The sequence below is a fragment of the Amphibalanus amphitrite genome, unplaced genomic scaffold (genome assembly GCF_019059575.1).
Source record: "Amphibalanus amphitrite isolate SeventyFive unplaced genomic scaffold, NRLGWU_Aamphi_draft 001255F_arrow, whole genome shotgun sequence".
In the NCBI taxonomy this organism is placed as follows: domain Eukaryota; kingdom Metazoa; phylum Arthropoda; class Thecostraca; order Balanomorpha; family Balanidae; genus Amphibalanus; species Amphibalanus amphitrite.
Genome location: NW_024882748.1, coordinates 142838 through 170679, shown reverse-complemented (window position 1 = coordinate 170679; position 27842 = coordinate 142838). Strand labels below are relative to the sequence as shown.

The following is a 27842-nucleotide window of genomic DNA, read 5'->3' as shown; positions in this document are numbered from 1 at the left end:
AGAAAACTGGACGCGATTCGACAGGCGTCTAAGCGCTGTGAGAGAAAGAACCGCAAGTGAAAAACAGGTGCGATATATACGTAAAAGACTTTTTGAAAAGCACGAATCCTCGCATTTCCTCACACGTGCTTAGCATTTCTCTGCTTCCTCCGTAATCTAATTTTCAAAGCCACCCGACAATCATGACCTCCGAAAATGACAGCTTCTTGTTCGACGACTTCGGCTTGGACTTCTTGAACGACTCCATTTCTTCTAAATCCGCCTTCCACAACAGCGTCAACGACACGTCCAGCACCGACGGCGACATGCACACCGTCATCCCGATGACGGTGCTGTACGTCATCACCTTCCTTCTCAGCGCCGTGGGCAACACCGTCACCTGCATCGTCATCGTATACAACAGGTACATGCATACCGCGACGAACTACTACCTCTTCAGCATGGCCATCTCGGATCTTCTGCTTCTTGTTACTGGACTGCCCATCGAGCTCTACGGCTTCTGGACGCCCGGACAACCGTACGCCTTTGGCGAGACGTTCTGTATCGTTCACGGACTGTGCGCAGAAACATCCACCAACGCTTCTATTCTCACCATCGTGTTCTTCACAGTGGAGCGCTACATGGCCATCTGCCATCCACTGATACAGCAGACCATGTCAAGTCTCCCTCGCACCATCCGCAACATCGTCTTCATCTGGGCAGTTGCACTTCTCTGCGCCTGCTTCCCCGCTGCTCAGTTTGGCATCAAACACAAGCTGGATGAGTTCGGTAACATCCGCGAGGAGACTGCCAACTGCAACGTGGTGCGCCATCTCTTCCCCTACGTGTTCGAGGTGTCGTCAGTGCTCTTCTTCGTCGTGCCGATGATGATCATCACGCTTCTCTACGTTCTCATCGGGCTGCGCCTGCGGCGTTCCGGACGATCGAGGCACATGTCCCGAGGAAGTATGCACGGAGGAGGGTCCGGTACCGGCGCCGGTGCCATCGCTGCCAGGAGAGCCGTCATCAAAATGCTAGGTAAGTTTTCTTACGCATTGGGTACTTTGGGGATGCTAAAGAGGTGGGCAAAGTGCTGGCTTTGCTGATGAGTTTGAAGGAGGGAGTAAGGGGTTCCTGGTGTCGCATGAAAATCGTTTTGCCTGTGCGCTCTATTTTATAAGACATGCTTCATGTTTTTATCCTCGTTCGTCGACATGTTTGCATGTATTTTTGGGGTGCTGCTCACATATCCATACAATGCTTTCCTTCGAACGTTTTGTTAAATAAGTTTTTTTGTAAGCCTGCTTGCAGTGTTGTGGTGCACGGGCATGCCTCAATTTAGACATAGTACACGCCCCACGGCTATCCATCGTAGAGTAATTTTTTCGGGCTTTACCCTACCCTGTTGCATACTTTTATGTCTTTATTTTTTAGCTGTAATTGCTCATATGCGCGCGATATATCTTGCTAAAAAGGCGGTTTCATCTTGATGAATCACCATGCTGCAGTTACATTAACCTTTGACATTTACGAGTTATTCTTTATGTTGCAGAGGGCTTTAGTCATTCAGGAATATGCATCATTCCGACCGTTCTGGGTGTGCACATCAGACAGCGTGAGATGAGACAAAGTTGTCTCATAGAACTCGGTCTATAGCCGTGACTAGTCATGCCAGTTTGTTGACGCGCGAACTAATGTAAAACTCGACCAGAAGTAGTACAATAAGCAATGTAAAATTGCTGGCTACATAACTGATACAATGCGGCAGGTAGCCACCCAGCTTATATTATCATTGACGCCAGCTCTTGGCTTCCGCTGTTTATAACAATGCTGGCTGATGGGTCATGGGTGTTAGCGGTAGTTTAACCCGTGCCGTGCTGTTGGCCTGATTTTTCCGTTTTAGACGGGGGGCTTTTTCACGCCCCCCCCCCTTCTAACTCGGCTCCTGCGTTAGGTAGCGACACGCGGTAAGCGGCAACCGAAAGAACGTCAAAAATAATGGCGGAAATACTTGGTCATTTTAAGGTCAGGTCAAAGGTCAGGTCAACAGAGGTCATCAAAGGTTAAATTTGGTCTATTTCAACAATTTTCGAAACCCCCACCGCTAACTCAGGAACCAATAGAGCCACAACGCCGCGGAAATAGTGCATTTGATAACCCTTTCACAGATCTTTCAGAGTATTTTTGTCAGATTTGACCTCAGGTCAACGGTTTATCCTACAGGGGGCAAAAACTAAAAATAACCGTTTTCACGAAACATGTTTTTCGGTAATAACTTTTGACTCAAGAGACCTACGACATAGCGTTTGCCAGTATCGTGTTCCTCTCGTCGAGACACGTCTAATGAACTATGTTGAACTGAAAAGGTCATTTTGAAATGTTGACCTCAGGTCAAGGTCATGACTTGAACGGAAAGGGTGATGTTGCATATCAGTCGATCCGTATCGTCGAGCTGAACACATCTGATGTGTTTACACCGCTCTAGCACATCTCTATCAAAAGTTATAGCCAAAAACTGCTGGTGGCCGTTCATGAACTGAGATGACCTCAGGGACACACAGAGGGGTCACAGATGCATTTTTCCTATTCAGTGTGTCATGTTTACCTATGAACCGATGTTTGAGAGGGTTTTGAACGACATTCGTCCAAAAGAGGCGGATTTCAATTTTCTCCCATTGACCCTATTATAGAGGCCATAAGTGTTTTTTTTTTGTATAGTTGTATCAGTTTTTCAAAAGCTGAGTTAGTTATTTGAAAGGAAATTTAAAGCAACGCATATTCTTTTTGTTAAGTCTTGATTTCTTTGAGAAAAACTGAAGATGTCAAGAAGTTTTTGAAGCAAAAATGGTGTGACATGGCTTCACTAAAAAGCCATTTTCTCAAATACTTTCCAACAGGTTTCGTTTAAACGTTTAGAGAGCATGTCAACTTTATGTATGCAACGTTCTGAAAGATTTACGTCGCTGGCTAAACGCGTTTACATAGAAGCTATTGGTGAAAAACCGGAGTAGATTTTGTACCCCTCCCCAAGCTAGACGCGGGTTAGGGAACAAAAAGGAAAAAACGGGCCGACCTAAGAGGCAAATAAGGTATAGTTCTTTTTTTAAGTTTGCCCCTCATTGTAAACGTCTTTTTAAACAAAGAACGAGAATTGCTAGCTGAATTACTGAGAAAACTGGTTGGCGCACATTGATTTGACCAGATTTCACAGACGATCAATTTCATCAAATCTATTTACTATTTCAAGACTCATAGCTCGTATTTGCCAATACCTATCCCACAGGGATAGGCGACTTCTCAGGAATTATGTCTGAACTAATAAATAAATTGCACGGCGCTTAACCCGGCAGTTGCTGGGGTATTTCGCCACCCACCGTTTGCTGGGGGGGGGGGGGGGGCGTTAAACGCCCCCAGCCGATAACTCGAGAACCAATAGGCGCAGCGAAACGCACGAGGCGGCAAACGAAAGAGCGCGACGAGACGCTTCAGACGAGTACTTTAAAGTTGAATTTTGAGGTCACAGGTCGGGTCAAGGTCAGGTCAAACACCTGAAATCGGGCTTTCAGTAGCATGGACTTCAGGACTTCGCAATGGGCGCCTCTCGTCATAAACTCTGTCCAAACGGTGCACAATCCATCATATAAGGCTTACAAGAGTGTCAGCTCCATGTAGGGGTCAGTCAAGCATAGGTCAGGGTCAAGGTCAGGTCAACCGGGTAGGCACATATCCCCGAAAATCAAAACTGATATACGCAGCCTGTGACACATGTTTTATAGGTAATTTGGGGCGTAGAACACGATGGTGACATTCATTTTATCATATGTGTACGTGTTTGGCTCAAAAAGTTCAATTTAAGAAATGCATGTATCATGGTCGTGAAGTAGTCACGAAAAATTGCCAAGATTCAGTTCAAGATTATGGAAAATGCGGAACGATAATCAATAATCGAAGATAGCCATTTGATTGATCATGGTATTGGCAGTCTAATGGCGTTTACGGCATGTCTGTATGTCTATTCTGTGATTTTATATGATTTTTTGAACATATGCCGTTTTTGGTCGAAAACTCAGAAATCATGACGTCACTAAAACCTCGATATCTCAAAAAATTTTCCGACCGATTTTTTTGAAACATTGTCACAATAAACTTCAATCAATTCCCTACAGGTACCCAAAATTTGGCGCGCCTGCGGCGCGCCGTTTTTATGCTATGGCCCGGCGAAAAAAGTGGGGGCGTTTAACGCCCCCCCCCCCAGCAACTCGCGGGTTAAGTGTTCAAACATCCCCCCCCCCCAGCAGGGCGCGGGATAACGTTACATCGTCGGTGTTCAAAACTTATTTTGAAAATATTATTCATATCTACAATACAGTGTGCGCTAACCAGTTTTCTCTGTAATTCAGCTAGCAATTATCGTGCTGTGTTCAAAGAGACGTTTACAGTGAGGGGCAAACTTTAAAAAAACGAACTTTAGGTATATACTATATACACACTACTGACACTTTAAATTGACCCACATCATGAATAACAGTCTTGAATATATAAATGGATGTGAATTTGAAAGTCCAATCGATTCAACGACTTCAGATTCAGGCATCACTTCACGATAGCTGAAAAAGTTTTTATATCAAGTCTAAGCCGTTCAAAATGTTAACTAATTAAAGTGGAAATAGCAATCATATTTCTAGGAAAATAGTAAGTTGCCGTTGTGAAAGAGTAATAGCTACAGTATATTTTCGACTGAAATGTTCAAACGACCTCATTAGCCTGCAAAGAAGCGCTAAACATAGCTCCATAATTTCCGGTGGAATGAATTGCATTTATTTCTAAAGAGGCATGCCCACATCAAACGACGCAGCTGGTCAGTCCCCGCCGTTAATTACCTTCAAGCTAACGTTTTATGGACTTGTTTGAAAGGTCAGAACAGATGCTCAGATTTAAACCTTAATATCGCTTATACTACTTCGCAGTTTCATAAATAACTCAGTGTACCCTGCGAACTGATTTCACTGCGGAGTGCTTTCTGCCTTCGATCATGTTTCACTTACAAGGATAACAGTAAAACTTCATAGCACCATTCTGTCAAGACAGTGACACTGCATGAGTGGGCATTATAGCTTATACCATCGGCCAAGTCCATCCAATGTGATGCATCAGCTTAGCAATCAATTTATGAGACATGCAAAACGCACATATCGTGCTTGACCTGACACCTTACACGAAGGGGCCACTGATAGTGAACCCTATAGTGATCCATGTAGTTTGACCTGACCTAGTAAGCGCCTGAGCGCGTTTGTTAAAAATTGGGCCAAAGGTGAAATTGATTGTCATATCCATAATTTACGCTGCGCTGGAGTCTTTCAATGCTGCATCGATGATGGAGAGTCGTGAGAAAATTTGGCATCAAAATGCTTGTAGTTGTTGGGAAATTTCAAGATAATTCAGGGAAACCACGGTTTTTAGTACAGGGTGACACAAAAAAGCGGTCATCACCAAAATTCGAATAACTTCGGAAGTTTTATTCAGATCATCACCAGACTTCGGCCACTTTAGGTCACACCTATGTAGCAGACATCCACCAAGTTTCAAGTCTTCACTATGAATACTTTTAGTACAGTGTGTGTTTTACGGACGCTCCACAATGTGCTCCAGGTGAGCGCCCCGGCGCTGCAGGGCGTAGGCACACCTGCATCCGGCGGGCAAAGTTGCCGATAACCCGATAAGAATAACGTTTCAGGGGTAGCACACCCCCTGAGCACTGTCTCCAGAGGCCATTGCACTCTGTAAAGTGCACAGCCATCGGGTTATCGACAACTTTGCCCGCCGGATGCAAGTGTGCCTACGCCCTGCAGCGCCGTGGCGCTCACCTGGAGCACATTGTGGAGCGTCAGTAAAACACACACTGTACTAAAAGTATTCGTAGTGAAGACTTGAAACTTGGTGGATGTATGCTACATAGGTGTGACCTTAAGTGGCCGAAGTTTGGTGATGATCTGAATAATACTTCCGAAGTTATTCGAAATTTGGTGATGACCGTTTTTTTTGTGTCACCCTGTAATACGCTGTCATGATAACGAAACCACCATGAAATTCGTGACCAATTTGTAAACAGCAAACTGTGTGTGCTTATAAATTGCACGTTCCAAATGCAGTCATTGTTTGTTTATGAGTTACTCTCTGTGATATTTCACACAAATGCACTAGCGCTATCTGACACCAAACTAAACCAGTTCCGTCATTAATTATTTACATGAACATGTATCTCGTGCTCTGAACACTGTGGAGGCCTCAGCCGCATTCGTAAGTAACTCTATCCTATTTGCAATTCATGGGACTCAGCTCTTTTGATAGTCGCATGGCGCGCTGCCCAGAGGTAACCTCATGTCCCGATCCAGTGGCTTTAGATCGAATATCCCTCGCCATAGCCACGGTGAATTGGGCTTGGCGTTCACATGATAGGCTCTCTAGAGATGCATTTACAGAGCGCACGTCTAAAGGCTATTTGCGGGGTCAAGCTGCCACAGGCACGTGCTCAGATGAGTCCACAGACTGTCCGGTGAATGGTCTTAAACACGGCAGACAGCGTTCGTCTGCTGATCGTTGAACTGTGATAGCCAGGTGCGCTGGTGGCTTTTCTAGTTGAGGTTTATTTGCCATTGGGTCTACAGTGCAGGGATATTTCTATCTCGCACTCCTCTGAGATGCAAAGATAAGAATTTTTATCTCCGCATCCCTCTGAGATGCAAAGATAAGGTCTCGAGGGTTCATAGCGAAAAATCAAGAGTTCAAGTGACGATGGGTCAATAACCGAACGACATTGTTTATGGATGAAACTTATCAAATAAGAACAAAGTGCTCTGAATCTATTTTTACATATATGAATGCATTTAAATATAGTATTTTATTAATTAAGAATAAACCTCAACATAGAAAGATATAGGATTCCTCATGGCTCACTCGTGGAAGATCGGATATCTTTTCCTATCCTTTTCTTAACCCGCTTGGAAAAGATATTCTTATCTTCCACTCGGAGCCATGAAGAATCCTCTATATCTTCCACTCGGAGCTATGAAGAATCCTCTTTATCCGTTTTATCGGTGACCATGATTAAGAAATGTGATCACGGCTTGAGGTACAATAATAAACTATTCAATAAATAACGGAATGATGAGTATAAATGAAATGTCCCGTGGGCTGACAGTTATTGACAGAAAGTTTTATTTAGATATCAAAACCCAGATTCATGGTCATGATTCCTCTTTCACCAACGGTGCCAATCACATGAAAGAAATGTGATTTGATAGAGCTGCGGTTTTCTAAGAGATGAGTAAAAACTCACCATCATGGAGCTCATGAGCGAACTGCATGTGTGAGAAAAATATGCCATCAATGGCACTTCTTGTCTGTATTGAAGACGGCTGCTTCAGCACATTTGTTTCATTCGTTATATGATTTTGCTCATGGCACGTATCTAATGATAATTAAGCGAAAAAGAGTTCCATGTTATCAGCATTATTTTGTCTGTTGTGCCATTGACAAGCCCACGTTCTAGAGGTGGTGCCATTTCATTAGCCTTATTATTGTAGGAAACTAAACACTAATTAAACTGCGGCTTCACATGTCCCCAGGTGCCGGTTTTAGCATCACCTTATTCCGAATTGCATGGATTCCAACAAATACATGCTCCATACTTGCTATTTAAAAAAGAAACCAAACGATAGCTTTTCAGGCATGCTATTTTTAGAGCTGTTTTTTGCGTTCTAACGGATACCGTTTAGGTCAAGCTTCAACACCATGCCATTTGAAAGTCACGTTTATTGTCCGTGGTGGACAATAAGTGTCCATTTGCGATGGTTTGCAGTAATATAGGTAAAATAATAAATAATAAAAATGATAAATAATCATAATTAAAAATCAACTAATCCTCAGATACACATAACAAAAATAAGGTTCTCAAGTCATTTTAGTCGAGTCAGTTGTTAAGTCCAAAAATTGCAAATTTAAAGGGACCCTCCCACCTTCAAAATAGTTAATGAATTGGCATGAAAGTGATGTCGCTCGGTTCAGGAAGAGCGAAAACGAATATCTACCAAATTTCATCGAAAAATATTCACCGGTTTCCAAGATATTAGACTTTTACTATTGTTTACTTTCTGGGATCTCCGCTGTTCCTAGCGACTTTATTTGAAAGTGCGGCATTTGTTGCGCGCAAAGCAGCATATACCACCGCGTGCTACCAAACGTTTTAGTAAAAGATTTGAAAATCGTTAGACCTCCGCTGACGTCACAAATTCTAAGGGGGCATACCAATGCATTAGCCCCTTAGAATCCGAAAACTGCAAGTTTGAAATTCCATATCTCCGAATTAAAGCATTTTTCGATGTTGTGAGTGCCCAAACCGGTATTTTCAGGCCATGGCCACCAATTTGGCTATCTCAACTCAAAACTAATGTTAAGGTGGGAGGGTCCCTTTAAACATGATTTATAAAGTCCCTTTTGAGCTGAAAAAGGATTTCAAACAAATATGCTCCAATATATTCAGACTATACGCCGCATTCATATGCTGTGACGTATATATTAGAGTTCAGTGGCTGTGACCTGGGGACTCGATCAGCAACAAGCCTTGCTTAGCTGGAAGAGCTCCCCTGGTCACACCATAAACACCAGCATTATATATGACCAGACTAATTTTTACCTGTATGCACAGAAACCCCCTTACCCAATGTATGTATGAAAGTATGAGTGCTCATTTCGGGATCGTAGTGGGAGGTTCAGTCAATGGCTCATTAGTCCATTGACTACTTTCTGCCTTCTTCGTATGCCATACTAGCAATCCCTGGCTCTTATCATTTCTTCTTTGCTTGTGTTTGGTTTATTTGCTGTCTTAGCAGGGAGTGCCGCGACATTTATCTCCTCAGTTTTTCTGGTGTTAACGTAAGGGTTCTGTTGTCGCTGGGCTCGACCGCGGGACACCTGGTCACTTGTTCATGGGTGGCGGTGTAATTCTTTAAAAAAAAATATGTGTAGCTGTGACCATGCTAGTACCTACACTTGCTACAACACATACACAAACCCAAGGATACCCGTGACTGGTGAGGGCTGGGGCACTCCTCAATCCCACGGTTGCAAAACTATGACCAGCCCATCCGCTGGCAGCGCTCAGGGGACACCGAGTTATAGCACCTTGGACAATGGACATCTGAGGTGACCTAGACCTGACATGACCAACTCCCTCTGTTCCCAGTGGCGGTGGTCGTAGCATTTTTCATCTGCTGGGCACCATTCCACGCGCAGAGACTACTAGCGATCTCCGTGCCGGACAAGCGATCAGAGGTCGTCAATGCCATTATGCAGGTAAGATCACTACAACAACGAAAACGGTGGTAAGAAACCGCGGTGTAATGTCATTTTGGCTCAACTGTTTGCGCATTTCGAGTTTTGTATTTGACATTTTGCATGTATGCAGAACGTAATAAATTATTCATGTAGCTAATATTTTAGGAGAATACATAGCTAGTAAACTCAAGTTCGCGCCATAAATCTAAGCCTGATTCTTATGTAGAAGTCTGATGATATACGAGAAAATAAACGAGCTCTGTTTGTTTCTCGTCCTATCCTGTAGTGATAAATTGCCGTTTTTAAAATGTCTACCGTGTCTTTGCAATGTGAGGCTGAATGTTTCACATTTATGCAACTATATTATAACTTGTGTTCCTTGAAGCATATCCAGGACTGGAATCAAGCCATTACGTTTTCAACCACCGCGTTAAATGCCTTTTTCATCGAGCAGCTGATAATCATAATGCCTTTAATGCCTTTTAATGAATAATTGAATGATACTCTAGAGTTTCAATCCGTTAATTATGATAATAAGTTGCACCATGACTACTTTCTGTTTAAATTGGTATCGAAATGTCTTAGCGGCCAGTGACCTCCCAACTGTTTATGTGCTTTCAGAGAACCTTATTTTAACTGAGGATGCCGTCACAATGCACTCCTATAAATGCGATGGTGTTTTATTTCGGAGATAGCCGGTATACCGGGGCTTGGCAGTCAGTCATGCAAAAAAGTAGATCTATCGTTACAGCCCTGGGAGCATCAGGTTTCAACCAAACGGCAAACGCACGCTTATACCCATCATCGGCACTTTATTTTTTGCCGTTCGGATGTTATGTGTCGCGCATATGTAGTTTGTTTTTGTGCCTAAGACGGCGGACAGAAATTGTGGGCTGCGGAATATTGTGGTGCCTCGTCTATAAACTTTCGGGTGAGCCTCAGCTTGACTCGTGTAAGAAAAGCCGACCAGCCACTCGGTTCCTAGTTTCCACAGAAAGTAGCGCGATGGCTGTGAACTTGGAGGAACGGTCTATTTATTCGGACGTTAAAAATCAAACTGAGATCTGATGCGGAAGGGCTGTGGTATCGTATTCTTCGGTTTCAATTGTTCCACCAAATGTGGTCGTCATTGCCAATAGATTGGGGATTTCACATTGTGTTTTTTAATTTCACCGTGTCTCCCGACGTTTGTAGGGTTGAAAGAAAAGAATCGCCTTTTGAAGACCACCATTCTATTTCGCTCGATCGGTTTATAAAAGCAATGTTCGGTGCCTAGGACGCTGCAGTCTGTGCCCTTGCACAAGTCAAAGTGTCCAATAAACCATCCAAACTACCCCGTCTTATGTGGTGGCTGACTCGACAAGTCTGGAGCTTTATCTGCAGTTATATACGATAGTGCCGGCCCGAGCACTGGCTGGCCACAGGTTATCGCTGTATTTACAGGCACTGCATTTTCAGCTTAAGTGCGGTCTTCTGGGAGAGTAAACTGACATCTGAAATGTCGTCAAATCCGAATAAATGGGACCAGTCGGAAATCTCAGCTAAGCATATGTTGTGACTCAATAGATGCCTTCGATTGCTGCAAGTAGGTACCATGCTGTTGTTGCCACTCCAATATATGCAAACGAAATATAGGCCACTAGCTCCAGTATTTCCATGTGAAAACGTTTCCAAATGCTTCGGCTGGTTTGAGTGTTGGCTTGTGCACAAGGTTTTTGAAAATATAGATAAGATATATGAATACATCGCACACGGTATGTCATCAGTGAAAATTGGAGTTTTACTCAATGCGACATTTCAAACGTTTTAGAAAGGAAATAAGCCCAATTGAGTAATCCTTCAACTTCGAGTAACTTCCTTTTACGTCACATGACTGCCCGGTACCACGAACTATAACACAAAATTAAATATGGAAATATTTCATTTTCATGTCAATATGGCGACCTGCGCTCTCACAGTACTGCATCTTTTATCGCCCATAAGCATTTGATAGACGTCTGTAGACAAACGTCTCCATTTTGAGTGCCGAAACGACCGTCTAATGACCCTGTTCGGCGAATACTTCCTGTAAGTTCTCTGATGTCTAGACACAAGTTCAAATACAGGCTTACCGGGCCTGGGGAGAGTTCGCCACCACTAGATGTTTATGTAGATTTCTAATGTACCCGGGCACTAAGCTCGAGTACGTTTGAGAGATTTAAGACCAGCGTGTAGCCTCAGAGGCCAAACCCACTCTTGAATAAAGCCGTAATTCTTTTGTTGCCGGGAACTAATGGAATATGCCATCTAAATGTGTCATTGATGGTCGTATGTTCTTCTCACCGACCAATGTTGGCTTTGCCAATGAATCAGTCAGCGTCCAGTTGGATTGGCTGCAGAAAAGAATTCAAAGTGAAACGAAACGCGGGTGAACACGTTACGGGTCATTTTAAGTTGCTTATTTAGCAAGAGTCTGCCCAGCCTGTGAGTGTGTCGACATAATTAATGAATCGTAAGATTTTCAGTCAAGGGAATCTTTGTTCGGCATTGCATTCCATTCCAGTATACCATAATAGGCTATTCATAGATTAGCTATCATTAATATTACTTGAACTTCAAAACCTCGCATGTAGCATACATGTAGTAATATGGTATTTACTGGATGAAGCCAAACACCCTGGTAGATTGAAAAATGAATAATTAAAAAGACACACATGAAAGGTATCAATGTGTCAAAAATATGCCATATTGTATTGTTGGTACAACCTTTACTGCATCTGGCTTATAAACAAGCTTCTAAGCGACAATATTGTTACATTGAAAGTAATCGAATGCCATGTTCAGCCTGGGCTTGATATAGGTAAGATGATACTTGTCGAATATTCCATTACTTATTTTTACATTTATCTTACTATTTTTACATATCCTGTTCCCGTATACTATTCCGCCATTCCGACGTATCGCAACATTTTGGCTAGTGTCGGGTTGACATACTACCCGACAAGCTGAATGTTGTCCTTTCATCCATATCTGCCGCCGGGCAGCTGTGCCAGTCAGCTGCTGGATTATATCCGGCAGCTGCCGGCTCTGTGGCAGCTGTTGGCAGCTGCTGGCAGCTGTTGGGAGCTGCTGGGACCAACCAGTGGGGACATTCCTCACTCAATCTGTGTAGCTCGGGCCATGCCAGCACCCGCCAAGACACATACGCGCACGAGCAGTTAAATAAATGACCCCGTGTTGTTATGTGATTTGGCCTGATTGGTTGGTTTTATTGGGATTAATGAGAATGCTTATAATCTTGGATCGCGATCAGCCTTAGTGTGTGCTTTGGGGTAGCTCTTTCTTTGCAATGATGGACTATATAGCAATACTGTGTGTGTGATGAGCATGAATCGCTGTCGTTAAAGAGGGTATTTGACAGTCAGCGAGTACATGTTGAGGAGATTCTTCTATCTATCAAGCTCGTTTAATCAAAAATCAATAATGATGACGTCTTATAATTTTCACGCCTTGCCTCGAAAGTAATGATTCGTTGAGCTAATGAGTCGTAACGGGTCTCATTAGATTGTGGACATTCAAATCCATGATGAATGACCACATAAAATAAATGAATCCAAAATAAATAAAATAAATGAAAAAATGACCACATAAAATAAACGAATAAACCAACGAGAAGAGTTTGGTAAGTAATGTTGGGTAGACATATTTTTTAATATTATATGAGATATAAGACAACGATCAATTCGATCAAAATATCTATATCAATTTTTATCTTTTTTCAAATTTTTGTTCAAATTTGATGTCCCGGGGCTGGTTGAAGAAATGCTTATTTGATCCGTAAATGCCACATTATAGTAGTAAATAATACCAGCAATATGCTTGTACATGGGGATAGCTGAATATTGAAAACATCATTTGTAGTCCTTAATGAAATAGGTAAATGAATGACTCACATTTGTTTATTTTTGTTTATATATTTCTCCGTCCACCAAGCTTCACATGCCCCATTCCCGGGAAGCTCATTATCTTCCATCATTTTTCTTTTTCATTTTGATTTTGAATTTTGAAGTAAATAAGAAATCAAATGAAAACGAGTACTTGTCAAATTTACGTGCTTAAATAATTGCGCGATTAATTATGAGTTAATTATTGACGAAAGAGAAGCCAATGACTGCAATTAACTCGCCTTCTTATTAAAGGCGAGTAATTTCTGAACAGTTTATTTTCAAGCGCTGTGGCGTATTGAGTTCGATGATTCTGCGTCTGAGGTTTCTGTCAAAGTTGTATTCAAATGTATTCAAAAATCCCCTGGCCATGAAGCGTGATGGAGTGTCGGCGATTGGTTAGTTTGGATGTATAATAAATGCCTACGCATTGATTGTTTTATTAATGTGCTTCTCTGAAGCGCCGGAGAGCCAGCGACTGGGCGACACTGGGCGTCTGTGGCAACAAGACACAACAATTTGCAATAAATCATAGATCGCGACCGGCGACCCAGGCGTCCATCCCTGTCGTTCGCGACAGGGGTCGATCGATCGACCTCAGGCGAGCGATAGGTCATTACATCGGATGTCAGCTGAAAGAGGTCAGGCTGGTTGTCTTCTGCACCAAGGCGCCCGGCATGTGATCGAAACAAGCAACAAAGGAGCTGCTGTCACACGGCAAAGTACCAACATCTGTGGAAGCGCCATTTCTGCAATTTTCGCTACTCTTTGCTAGAATCCGCGCTAGCTGCTGAATGGGAGCGAGGATGGTATTGTCGATGGATGAATGCACTTTTTTTCGAGCAGTAGATTACAGGAAATATCATGACGAAGCATTGACGGTAGGTTTCCGATACCTTGTCGATTCAAATCGCAATGGGATAATTCGCTCACCAGCACAAAAAGAAAACTAAAGTCTGGCAAATATAAGAAAACAAGAAATGAAAGTGCAGCCCTTAATGCACGAGCCTTCATATTTCCTCCAATATATCCGAGAACATTTCTATCAAGGCTTTTCAGCTAGGTATATTAGCTCCGTGCTTAGGGCCCTGACATAGGCTCTGAACTACGAATTTACAGTGATAAAAACACGTGCAAAGTGATTCAGGCACTTTAACACCGTCGCTTCTCACGCGCACCTTACTTTAGATCAGGGCACATCATCTGACCCCAAGCTGCTGACAGTGATTGTTTTCATTTGACCCTGAGATTAACCATGTCGTTTTGTGTTTCTCTGTCGCAGGGTCTGTATCGGGTCTCTGGAGTACTCTACTTTGTCAGCACATGCGTCAACCCCATTCTCTACCATATTATGAGCGCCAAGTTCCGACAAGCCGTTCGGGTAAGTCTCTATGAATATTTGCTCCGCCACCCTCATTTGCTTTTTTGCATTTCCTACCCTTGCTTACAGTGTTATGATTGGTACAATGCGTGCATTATAAGCAAAGCTTTCAGGCTTGTGCATTCTGATTGGCCGGCCTTGGAAGTTTGTTCTTTTATGGCATATCGACAAAGTACAAACCCCTTTGTGGCAGCGGACCGATCGTGACCTTGGATCAGGGTTGATAAAGGTAGGTAGGAATCGATTTATTTGTCATGTTATACGATGCTCAAAATGGCACGCCGCATGGGCCATCGGTCCGGAAATTCATTGTTCGCATGTCATACCTCAAAAACCTTAATGAGCAATTTTTGTTTTCTTTACGGAAAACATAGCCCAGGCCATAAAATTCGTTCTTACTAGGCAGATTGTAACACATGTTTTGTTTCATGTCATAGTCGGATTTTTAACCTGTCAGATCGCTGTACATAAGTGCGCAATTGAAAAAGTCACGAGACAAGCTATAGGGAAGAATAGAAAGTCAAAAGGTAGAATCTATTTTCAGCTGGCGGGCGTCTAAGGTCTTTACATTTCACGTGCGCTTTTCATTTAAGCGCCTCAAGTGATAAGACAGGCTTAAAAATCCGAGTGTTCAATAAACTCGTTCAACACAGGAGTACTCACCTGGCAAACATTGGCATGCACGATGCATCATGTTTCATTAGTGTTTTAGTGCTTGTCATGCTTTGTTTGTAATGCATCAGAAATGTTTCAAAACGTTTCCTACACGTTTAGACAGCTCGGAAAGTTGATCGTGGTAGCAACTGAAAAGTGAAGACGTATTTGTTCCATACATGCTGCACTTACTTTTTATTTGTGGTAGCATGCTGGGAATAATTGTGATGCATTCGCTATAAATATAACTACGTGAATAAACGTATGTACTTACATTGTAAATGCTATACTACACACACTTTCATAGCAATGTTCAGCTTTATTCATGGTATAACTACTTTGGCAGTTGGCATTTATAGCTATACCTACGATGCAAAGATTGATATACGTACTATGCTAGTATAGGAAAACTGATATTGACTGATTATATAACGCTTGAAAGACTGCCCATAATTATGGAGAGTGTTTGTAAGTGATGCGTATAGTATTGAAACGTGGTTCACTTTTTCAACCGATGATTTCCAAGGATGCAAATATGGATTGATAGCACATGCTTGTTTTGTTGTTCCTTCAAATAATTTTATTACCTCTGTTTTCCTGTTCTACTAATATAATGAAAAATTTTATTTTCATAGGTACTGCAGCTTATTCCAATTGCCTGAGACCATTGCCATGAAAACTTTTTGCTCCAATAGGCTATGCAATGACTATGTAATATACGTGATCAGTATCTACACAAAGACAAACGAACTGGTCTATCTATTGATAAAAACATACATAACTATTGCCCATAAACACTTCATTTGAGACGCTCTAGTTGATGTATTTTGGAGCCTCGCGAAGCTTGTATCATCGCGGAGCTTGTAGCCGGTCCCGTAGCTCAGTCGGTAGAGCGTTGGACTCCGCGTGGTGAGAGCACGCGTTCCCGGTTACAACAGCCCGGGTTCGAAGCGCGACGGACGCTTGACGTTTATGGGCCTCCTGACAGGTAAAGTTGCGGTTGGTGGCAGGCCGTAGCCAGGCGAAGTCAGTGAGGGGACCGGCCGTGCGTGGCTGTGTGCGCACGTTAAACTTTGAACTCCAAATTCTGCCATAGAACTGGGATTGCGCGACCGGAGGGTAGAGGTCAGGGTCAACCCAACAAGCTTCGCTTAGCGGTGGCTCTGTCCTTGTGAATCCTTCCAATCAAAAAGGTTTGGACTAAATCTATTTTAAAAAATATATGGCGCGGAACATAAATTGGTGCGCTGTTCAATTGTCTGTTCAATTGTATTAGCGGTCACACCGCGAACACCTGCCGGCAAATCAGCAGCGTGCTTTTCGAACGTCGTCATGGCAACAGACAAATTGTTTCGAAAGCTACCTGCTAATCCTCGGCGAATAACTGCACCGATATCGGTCCAGGGTTGATGCCAGCTGATAGAAATGCAGTATTACAGAAATAATTACAAGTTCGCTTGTAAATGCCAGCAGGGAAGTGGCGATGCAGGCCCGTTTAGCTTTCTAAACGGGCCTGCATCGCCAAAAGTGCCAAAAGTGTGTGACAAAGGTATTGTCTGGCATTGACTAAGGTCATTGACAATTGCTTCTACATATATTTGTAAACGGGCTTACGCGAGAAAAACAATGTTTGATAGCTGCTGTTAGGCGAAGCAATTAGACACTTTATGTTTAGTTCCATGCAAGCTTGAGCAATCCTGTTAATAAGTTGGCGTGCTGTTTGTACATAAACATAATAATATGGTAAAAGAAAAATAATGAACTGATTTCATTAACTCGCGGCCAGTGATAGCGCATATCTGCGCGAGTCTGTCCGTGATTAAAGTAAAACGGTTTGCTGACAGAGATTAAGCACCGACGTTTGCCAATGTCAAGCGTTTTGGCAACAAGCCACGTTGCGAGGAGCCAAGTGCACTCAACTCATTCCCCCTTGCAGAAACGTGCCCAGGCTAGGAGGGAGAGGAAGACGTGTGGGAGGGAGGGGAAGACGTGATCAGGGGCACAAATGACGCATCAAGCTTTTACTTGAAAAGTGGTTATAGATTGGAAACTTAAGTCGGAAGTAGATGAAATTAATGATGCGTTGATAAATTGTTTCCTTTTTTAAATCATTCTTTGTATTATAAATGATACCCATACTAGTGTTGGGCTTATGGACACCCGACTAATTAATTGTATGACAATCTTCTATGATCCTATGCAGTGCTAAACCGATGACAAAATTTGTTGTATGTGTTATTAGCACCAACATGCTGCGAATATTCAAATAGTTTTTCAAAGGCAATGTGAGTAGATGATTTAGAGCCAATTGCATACCAACCGGAACAAGGCCTTTTGATTCCATTGACTCTTTCCGCTGTCAGGATATTGCATGCGATAGTCTATTCAAATGCATTAAATCACGCTCCCATCACGCACCTCCCAGTGTACGATTGAGGCGAACTTTAAATAGGCTCTCGCACGCAGTTTCCTGGCTGCCGAAAGAGTCTGCTTCGGCCGTGACTGCGTTATATTTAGTTGCGAATGTTTTGATTCAAACGACTGCTTATGAAACTGGCAGTCAGTATTTAATAAGTCACGGAATGGCATAAAGTCCGCTGGCGGAATATTTTCAATCAACGAAAACGGCCGCCCTAACTAAGTTCAATTAAAATAGCCATACGTAAGGGGAAATGCCACTTCGCAGTGCTCTCTCTCTCTCTCTCTCTCTCTCTCTCTCTCTCTCTCTCTCTCTCTCTCTCTCTCTCTCTCTCTCTCTCTCTCTCTCTCTCTCTCTCTCTCGCTCTCTCTCTCTCTCTCTCTCTCTCTCTCTCTCTCTCTCTCTCTCTCTCTCGCTCTCTCGCTCTCTCGCTCTCTCGCTCTCTCGCTCTCTCGCTCTCTCTCTCTCTCTCTCTCTCTCTCTCTCTCTCTCTCTCTCTCTCTCTCTCTCTCTCTCTCGCTCTTTATCTCTTGCTTTCCTTTCTCAACCTTGTCACTTTTTCTTCTTCCTTTTTTATCCTTCTCTGTTTTTTTTCTTTTCGTGTACAACCACTCGCAATTCTTTTCTCGTCTGTTTTGTCCGGCATTGTCAAGAAATAAAATACCTCTCCACTTGGTCGTACTTAACAACTTTCAGTTTGAAGATGACCTTCCTATCGATGGTTTTCAGATTCGTACTGCATTCTTTACTACTGATCAGTATCTAAGTCTAGAAACAGCCATGGAACCAATTTTTCAGATTTATGAACGATGGTCAGATGTAACCTGATATCTTCATTGTTCTTGAGTACATTCTATGTTTAGTAACATGCTTTGCCTTTTCTGTCTCACAGGACACCTTTGGAGAGACCTGCAAAAGACTGTGCTGCTGTTCAGGTGAGTTTTATAGCTTGCAATGGTGCATTGCCAGATACATTTTTGTTGTTTTTCTTTTCGCTTAGTTTTTATTTTCCCAACCAAATCTATGACTGGTGAGATAAATCGAAACATTCCTATTATAGGCATATTGCAGTGCACCTATACCTCCACTGTCCTTTCTGAATTAATATTCTATTTTCATGCCTATCCTATTTCATTAGTCTATCCCCTCCTTTTTCTTTCCTTCATTTTTATCGCTGCTTATTGAAGTATTTCTTACATTCTCGAGAGTTGTCATCATTTTTTTGCGTTTCATTATTAGTATCTTTGTTTTCATGTCTTATGGTGCGTTTAGTTAGCTTCAAGTCCAATTTCCAGAAATAATGTATTTTTGCAATTGCCCCCAGCGTGCGCATCCAATCCAAGTTAACCGTTACTCCGTAGCTACTGTATTATTATTTACTTTGTAAATAAGGTTTGCAGGATAATGCTTAAGCGTTATTGTCCCGCTCCATATGCTGAAGTAAAGTGTAGTTCTAGCATGCTTCGGTTGTAGCCTGTTTGTACACGGTGTAGTGCTTTGTGAGCTAAGGCTGCGTTAGCCGGTGAATAAATGTAATTTTCAAAACAGCCTGCTCATTTTTCGCCCAAACCGCCTTTTGGCGGTGGGTGGAACTCCTTTTGGAGCAGTTTTCGGTGTTTTTTTTGCCCTTTTTTGGCCTGGCTCGCGGCTGACCGGCAATGGTGCTCGCTCGGTAGGGACTTGCGATCGAGAGGATTCAGTCAGTCAGCCGTCAACAAACATTACTGGACTGACGCCATCGGCCGGTGAGCCGCCCAAGCCGCCGCCGCCGCCCCCGCCCCCCGCCGCTTGCCACCACCCACAGCCTCCGTCCGCCGCTCGCGTTCTGGAGCGAGCGCTTGAGCACCAGCGCATAGCACGCACTAACGCTCTTCCAATAACACTTGCTCGTCCTGTCGTAGCTAGAAGCTCGTGAGGTTAACTCCTGTCTGACATTTTCTTTGGTGTCGTTTCAGTTGGTTGTGCTTGACTGACTAATTTTTAGCTTATACCGTGTTATGCACAAGCTCAAGTTAGATATGCACCGTACTTGGAATCTAAGTTGCTCTGCTTAATACCAAACATAATTGTTTCGTTTTCACTGGAAGCAGCTTTTCATTTACGACTTTTTCCAATTCACGCGTCAGTTCTTAAAATGAACACCAGCTGCCCCGAAAGTATTGGCACAGCTGACGTAAGTTAATGCTCTGCTAGTTTAGATAAATATCACAGTATATTCCACGTAAATCCAGCCACCATTAAATAGCGTATGGAAAACTTTGTGCGTTATTTATCATGCGCAATGTGCAACGCTTCACGTTAGCCAACTGTGGGAGACGTTAGCAATTTGTCTAGCTCAAATAATCTTGCCGTCTCTTGAGCTCCAGCTTTGGCTGAAAGTGATAACTGGCACGAGCACATATGCATTGCGGAAATTTTTGGACGTGCATGTCTACATGTAGTGTTTGCTGGATATGGTTGTGCGTTGGATCCTGAGCTGAAAATTGTAACTATCAAGTATTTGTATCATCGATGAAGTAAATAGAAGTTGATAGAAGTAAACAAACCAATGTGCTAACGAGGAAGTAAGCAGGTACTTGGGCCTCGCATAAATCTGACAACTACCAATCAACTTAGTCATCATTCGTTATCTTGAGTTAAAATGTCATGTTCAAACAACACGTACGTGAAAAAGATGCGCGAAATACAAAATCGTTTAAAAAGAAAAAAGCGACTGCCAAAAGCCGATATAAAGCAAAAAACATTATCACTTGTCAGCTACTTGTATTCATTCTTTGACAGTCTATTATAGTTTGAAACCAACTTGAAACCTTTCGTCTATGTTGGCTGAAAGATATGACACGTTCCTTCACTTAGCACGCTCTATTATTGTCGCAAAAGCCGCGCTGCTTTCCAAACACTGGCCATTTCAGAGCTAGCGAAACTGATTCTAGAGGCGTGGAAATGTTTGATAATGCTCCACCCTTTTCTGGCTTTGAGCCAGAGTTGTTAAGTGTTTTGTCGGGTGCAGTTACCTTATCTTGCTTCTGCAACGTGAGATAGGATGAGCATTTCAACTACTTAACAGACACAAATTGAGTGTGACGCAAAGTTTTTGATAGTATATGTGTGTTGGGTGTGAGCTTGACCTTTTGATCACTCGGAGTGGTTCTAACAGCTGGACTTTAAAGTGCTTTATGATGAAAAGTTTAGGACTGACACGGCATATGTCAATAGTCATTTGTTTTCATAAGTTGTTCTGTCCAGCAATACAGATACATTAGCAGAAAAGTTTTCTTTAGCAAACCAAACAACGTAAAATGTGGCATTTCTTGTATGTGAATAGCTTTTGTCAATGCTGCAATCGTCAAATGCAACTTAAGTTTATCTCAAACCGACGAATACAACTTTACTGCTCACCATAGATAAGCACGAAACAAGTAGGTACTAGCTCACTTAGGAAGCGCGGCTATTGTCTCATTAGACTGACGCCAAGATCTAAATTCGAGGCTCTAAACTCAATTCTGACTTCTGCAGCTCGGAAAATGACAAAACTTCAAAAGATCGAATCAGTGTAATCATGGTCATTGTGGCGCGGCACACCAGGGAGAGATCAAACAAGTTTGGTACAAATAAGTAACAACATCAAAGTCTGGCTAATTCGTCAACATTGGACGGCTGATATGATACAGCATGATAATCTTTTCGACAGATAGCTTTATATGGTGGACATTTAATTGAAGCCTGTTCCTCTCGGTGCCCAAAACATGCCATTGTTCAAATTGGGCTGATGTTAAATAAGAAACTAAAGCGTTTGCAGCCTGCATATGCATGGAATATAAACACTACATCCCTGCACAACTTTTTAATTTTATTAAGAATTTTCTACTAGAGGTGGGTAGATAAAAGACATTGGCTGTCATGCCTGCTTTACCTCTTTACTTGTGCTTAGCATGCTCAACTACGTGCCTTGTATGTATGATTTATTTTTCATCAGCACTCTGCAACATCTAAATGTTATTTTTTTACTGCGTTTCACACATTCAGCAACCCCTGTGTAACCCGAATGCATACCTGCATTGTCAGGTATTTACATATGAGCGTCACCTGAACTGAGCTTTCCCGCACTTTTCTTCCAGACGGTGGGTCGGAAAAGATGCCGGAACTTCTCGCCACGGTCGATCCTCTGCTGGCCAAAAACACCACCGTCACCCGGGTCTGAGCCGCCGCCCGACCGCCACCATGACGCCATTATGACGTCACAATGGCGTCGTTTCTTTCCTTTCATCGCTTCACTTGACCGGTTGATGTGCGTCGCAAAAATCAGCGCCGCTCGACAGACGACCTCGTTTAGTCTGAGCATCTAAGTGAGTGCAACAGTCGCCGGTTGGTCACGCAAGACCACATCTCGCAGAACATTTAGCCGCCGCTATTTGGAGCCTCTGACGTCATCACTGACGTCATTTGAGCTCGGAGTCGGCCGTCGGATGCTACGCAGTGGCGGGAGTGACCTGTTGCTTTTTAAACGACACTGATAATAAGTGATTGGCGTAGAGCGGAAACAAAGGAACGCTGTCATGGCGATGTATGATATCCGTTGGGTAAAGACTCTATGATCCGATGGTGCTGCGCTGCAGATGACAATCGTAGCGCATGTGACGAGATATGACGCTGTGTAGTGATGCGTAGCGATGGAGCTCGAGTCTCGCCGATTCGAGTCTCGTATCCATCGAAGCTGAATCCAATGTTTCCTCGGATGAAATCATTTGTAGTTTTTTTTTTAGAACAGAGGTGCATTTATGTTTTCTTTTTTTCATCAGCATGCATTTTGTCTCACATAGCAGTTGTGGTGCCAGGCTGGTTTTGAGTGAGCAATGGTAGATGTGAAGGCTGAATACTGAACAGGTCATTTCAGCGTGTGTATTGTTCGAGTTGTGTGGTTGGACTTTTGGCCATATTTTCGCGCGTATGAGAGGTTTATGAATCTCGTCTTGTTGGCCTGTAGATGTCAAGTACTTGGCTTATTTGTCGTATAACTGGAATAAGTAGGTTGTTGACGTTCAACATTTCGGTGCAGCGAAAACAAGTACCTGGTAGTTGAGAGAGAAACGGGCTGGACCCAGGCTTTTCGCCAAACGTATGTGCAATGTTTTGCTCTGCATAGCTCGCTTATTGTACATATGTACATTTAGTATTTTTGAATCGCAGTATCAAGTTGAAATCTGCCACAGATAGATATATGTGATTGGTCGGTATGCCTCGTGGTGTAGATATGTGTTTTTTTGTTGTGTGTTTTGGTGAATATGTCCCATCTTTTATGTTATCATGGTACCTTTAGTCACTGACATTGTATATGGATAAGATGGTATTGAGATCAAGAACTTAATCTGAAATGTGATATACGTCGTTATAATTTATGACGCTATCTATTTCTAAAATTCGCTGCTGTGAATAGGATTGTGTTATTTTTTGTCATGATCTATGTGTATTGTATAGATTTAGAGAAGTATTTTTGGCAGCATCTGGAGAACTCGTGTTAGGATGAAATTAATTGGTTTCTGGCTAATAATGGCTCAAATAGTTCCGTATGAGATACTTCAGTCATTATTGCAGTGAGCATATATCAAAAAAGTTCATTGTCACAATGCAATAGTAGACTATCGAATTCCATAAGCTTGAGCGGGTTGTTGGCTATGGTGACGTTATTCTGGCTAAACCTGTTGAGATCAATGGCTCCTTTTATAATACAGATACGTAACTGCTTTCGAGAACGGTATAAGTCGTAGCACCAAAGCCTTTACTTTTTCAATCTTATGTGTATTGCAACTCGACGAAATTTTATGTTACGAGCATTTAGTAGACAGTACTATCCACTTATGGTCAATTTTCTTCTCCATTCATAGTATTGTTTATCTAAAAATGACTTTTCTTACACGATAAAGCTATTTGTGTGATAAGCGCAAGTCTGGAAAAGCCCAGCCCTACCAGCAACAACATACCAGAGCGTTGCATGATGAAATTTAGCTTGATATTCCCCACCTACACCATTTAAATCTTGCTAAAAAAGATGAAAATTTGTATTTTTAATTGGTGCTTAGACTATGCCACTCTCGACGGCCGAAAAAATAACGTTACGGGATGCCCTGTGAGCTTTCTTAATAAGCGTAAGGAGAACTGTTTAACGTGAATATCTCTATCGAAGGTTGCTACTGAATATGCTGCAAGCTATCGAGGGCCATTGGATGGTATATTTCAGGAACATGACAATTTAGTGTGAACGATGACATTTGTCGCCAGCTACATGTCTTTGTGTTCGATGTAGTGTCGCGTCGGGCATCTTCAGACAGCGCCCGCAGGAATCTCCGACAAATGTAGCTCTGCTCCAGCTCACATCTCTTTTTGGTGGGCTTATTCCGTGTTGTGCGCCGCCCGACGGGACATTAGGTGTTTCCGTGTGCTTTCCGCGTTGGAACTGGCTCGTGGCGGCGCTGCCCCGAGCCAGACCCTCCAGTTCTGCTGCCGCCGGGTTCAAATACACCATTTGTCTGGATCGTTTGTAATTGCCGGGAAAAAGGTTGGCCGCTGGGCGCCGATAGTAGCGTGGAAATGATAAGTTACTACAGATATGACGCTAGAATGCTGCGAACCAAAAATGTTTTATCACCGGGAAACGTTTTGGGAGCTGATTGGTGTGAACATCCTAATGGACGCAACACGGCTATAATAATCATCCAGGAATGGAATGAATTTACGAAACTGTGATATTTTTAGCATCATTTCCAGCCGAACGGCACCCCCGAAAGTCATGCAACATGGTTTGCTTGAAAAAAAACGAAACGAGGGCGCTGTTCGTCCGGCGTTTTTTTATCAACAGACCACCATGAGCTAGCTCTCTGGTTTGTGCGGCTGGCCCAATGCAATGATAGGCCAAGAAACGCCAGCACGAAACTTCCATACCTAGTTATATGGAAAACCGACAGCATGTTGATAAAAACACACCGAACACTGTTAAGAAATAAAACTAACATGGGTGAGCCCAATTCCGAATAAGTCAAGCTGGGTGAGAAGTGACGAAGGGTTGCCTGCCCGCTCGTGGGCGAGTGGCTGCGTCATGCCATGCGGCACAGCATAGCTACAGGCGTGTGATACCTCCGCCATCTAGTGACGAAGCTTTTAAATAATGCATTTATAGATGTCGCTAGTGCACAGTATTGCGGCACAACATCATTCCAGGCGAATACTACCAGCGCCATCTAGTAGCTATTTTCTCAGCATCTGAGATTGCGAAGAGACTGACTTCTATCATTCTATACGGTCTTCTCTAGAAGAAGCCAAGCGTTGAAACAAAATTCATAAGGCTAGTGTAGGCCCAGACGCACAAGGTGACTCGTTTCCCTTACAAATTGACAGGATATCCCGCGCCGGGCCGGTGCTCTGAGATTCTGCGCCGGGCCGGGGGGTCTGAACACCCCCTTCTAACTCGGCTCCTGAGCCACGTAGCGATGCGCGGTAAGCGGCAATCGAAAGAACGTCCAAAATCAGGACGAAAACACTCAAGTCATTTTTTGGGTCAGGTCAAAGGTCAGGTCACCAGAGGTCACCAAAGGTAAAATGTTGACTATTTCAACATTTTGGAAACTGCCAACGGCTATCTCGGGAACCAATAGAGCTACAGCGCCGCGGAAAAGCGCATTCGATAGCCCTTTTACAGACCTTTCTGAATAATGCTCTCAGATTTGACTTCAGGTCAACGGTTTAGCCTCCAGAGGGCAAAAACTCCAAAAATAGCCGTTTTTACGAAAAACGTTTTTTCGGCAATAACGTTTGACACAAAAAAGCCATGACATTACTTTTGCCAGCATCGTGTTCCCCTCGTCGAGACGCGTCGAATGAACTATAATTTGACCTTGAAAGGTCAATTTGAAAATTTGACCTTAGGTCAATGACCTGATCGGAAAAGGTCATGTTGCATATCAGTCGATCTGCAACGTCGAGCCGAACACATCTAAGGCATTTTCAGCGCTCTAGCACGCAGACTTGTAAACGACTCTGAGTTGATTCGTGAATCGACTCAGAATCAAACCGTTTTTCGATGAGTCATGAGTTGATTCGAATCACTTCATCGAGGAACTTGATGAGTCATGAGTTAATTCGAAGCAATTAGATTTAACATCATGAGTCATTTGATGAATCGATTCAAATTTTCAGACTCAAACAAAGAATCGACTCAAAAAAAATTTGAGTCGTTTACAAGTCACCATCAACACCCTAATAATCAATGCTAGATCACCCCCTCAGCTTTAACCATCACTTAACTCCATATTTCAGACTTACAAGAGCCTCAGAGGCTCAGGCACAGGTGCCTAATGAGCCAAAAGCATTTGGCAGTTGGTAGGTACTTAGTCTTACCAAACCAAGTGCCTGCTACACTACCTAGGTACCTACATTTTACATGTCAGAAGTCAGAATTGACACCTGCGGCTGCCTCCCCTTCTCTAAGTCCCAATTTGGTCCCAATAATCAATCAACAGCATAAGAGTTTGGGCGTCTATAGAGTCAAATACGCCCAAACTACCTATAGCCTATAAACTACCTATAGGCTATGCTTTAATATAAATAAACTCACCTATAAACCGCAAAATTGCGATGCTCAGCTGCCAATAAACCACAAAATGCACATTTTTCCATGAAATAGAAGTTTAAAAAGAAACTTGGTTTACAGGGTGTCCCATAAGTTCGTTCTCACATTATATTTGCATATAAAACAGAGTACATTACGTTTTAATATATTTTTGACCCCTCAATGTGCTCCCCATTTCATAGGCAAACACATGAATACATGCTGCGGCATACCAACCGGCATGTTTGGCAGCATAGCAGGCTTGAAGTTAGCACACACTGACTTGACATGCACCGTGAGCTCCTCGAGGCTGGAACAGCGCTTTGATTCGACGAGCCTCAATTTCAGTATTCCCAACACTTTTTAAGAAATTTGGATCCGATGAGTTGCCTGGGATGTGAACTTGCCACAGACGCCTATCACAGTCTCCTGGCACTGTTTTTAAGCCTTGCTTGACCTGTGCACTGATGCACTGTCCTGCTTGAAGATGGGCCTACGACCTCCCGGATGCCATTTTCTCCTCCAAAAATGTGTTCATACTTGCGGTTCGAGTTAAGCTAGAAGGCTGAAACTCCTCCTAGATCTTCTTGGAGAGGCATTCTGCGTTGCAACACTGTTTCTGGAGCACCAATCGTAACCTAATCAGCGTCTGGACGCATATTACCCCACATTACCGTGACCCTAGCCTTTTGCATAGGAACAAAGCGGGACGAAACGAAGGCCTTTTCCTTCGTCCACATGGGACCGTTTTGGGGTTTGGACGGGTTTCTATCTCGAACACGTAGTAGGTAGTCCAGATGACCACATTGATGTCACCGGCTCTCCAGTTTTTTAGCCTCAGGCATAACGAAGCGCATGTTTGGCAATTTTAAGACATTTTCGACTGTTTTGCGTCCTCTGTTAAGTATTAAGCTTAAGTCACCTTGAGGTATGTATCCCGGAAAATATTCTTAGACAGTTGATAATCCATCCTGAAAAGCCAGCTTGTCAACTTTCAAACGTTTTGACCTTTTTAATGGCCTTTTTGACGCCAGACAGTTTTGGCCACATGGCTCACTTCTGAGAGCTGACAAAAAGAGCATAAACTTGCAGCGATTGACTCCCGACAAATCATCGGCGTCACTTGCTGACTGTGCGTCCAGTTAGCGACAGACATTGGCTACAGACTGGATGGCCTCAATCCCCGCAATCGTCGCGAATGGCTCACGTGCGGACTTAACCCGCGCACCGACGGGGGGGGGGCGGATATCCGCCCCCCCCTGAGGTTTTTCGCGAATAGCGGGAAAACCGCGGCGCGTAGCGCCGCGAAATTTGGTATGACTATTCCCTTATCAATTTTACACATGGTGTGCAAGTTTGAACCTCCTACCTTTCAAGGTCAGGTCACCAGGTCACTTTGAATGACCCAACCTCAAGTCACTTTTTTGCAACTTTGTCACCGTGCCAGAGCTACAGTAGATGTCGGAGGCCTTTGAAAGTCGCAGGATGTTATTAGGTCATTAGTAGCTACAATTTTTATATCTCGGAATTTTGATATCGGTGACCTAAGGTCAG

General features: G+C 43.1%; 1 protein-coding gene across 2 annotated transcripts; it reads left to right on the top strand.

Annotated features, from left to right (window-relative positions):
* The first annotated feature begins 182 nt into the window (after nt 1–182).
* On the top strand, nt 183–24251 carry LOC122371537 (pyrokinin-1 receptor-like). 2 transcript variants are annotated; one of them, XM_043347925.1, is made up of 6 exons: nt 183–1017; nt 9221–9330; nt 14518–14616; nt 18582–18624; nt 19366–19434; nt 21808–24251. In XM_043347925.1, the coding sequence occupies exons 1-6, from the start codon at nt 183–185 to the stop codon at nt 21888–21890; spliced, it is 1239 nt and encodes a 412-aa protein (XP_043203860.1). In that variant the 3' UTR covers nt 21891–24251. The 2 variants fall into 2 exon arrangements, with proteins under 2 accessions (XP_043203860.1, XP_043203861.1); XM_043347926.1 differs by lacking the exon at nt 19366–19434.
* Nucleotides 24252–27842: the final 3591 nt, after the last annotated feature.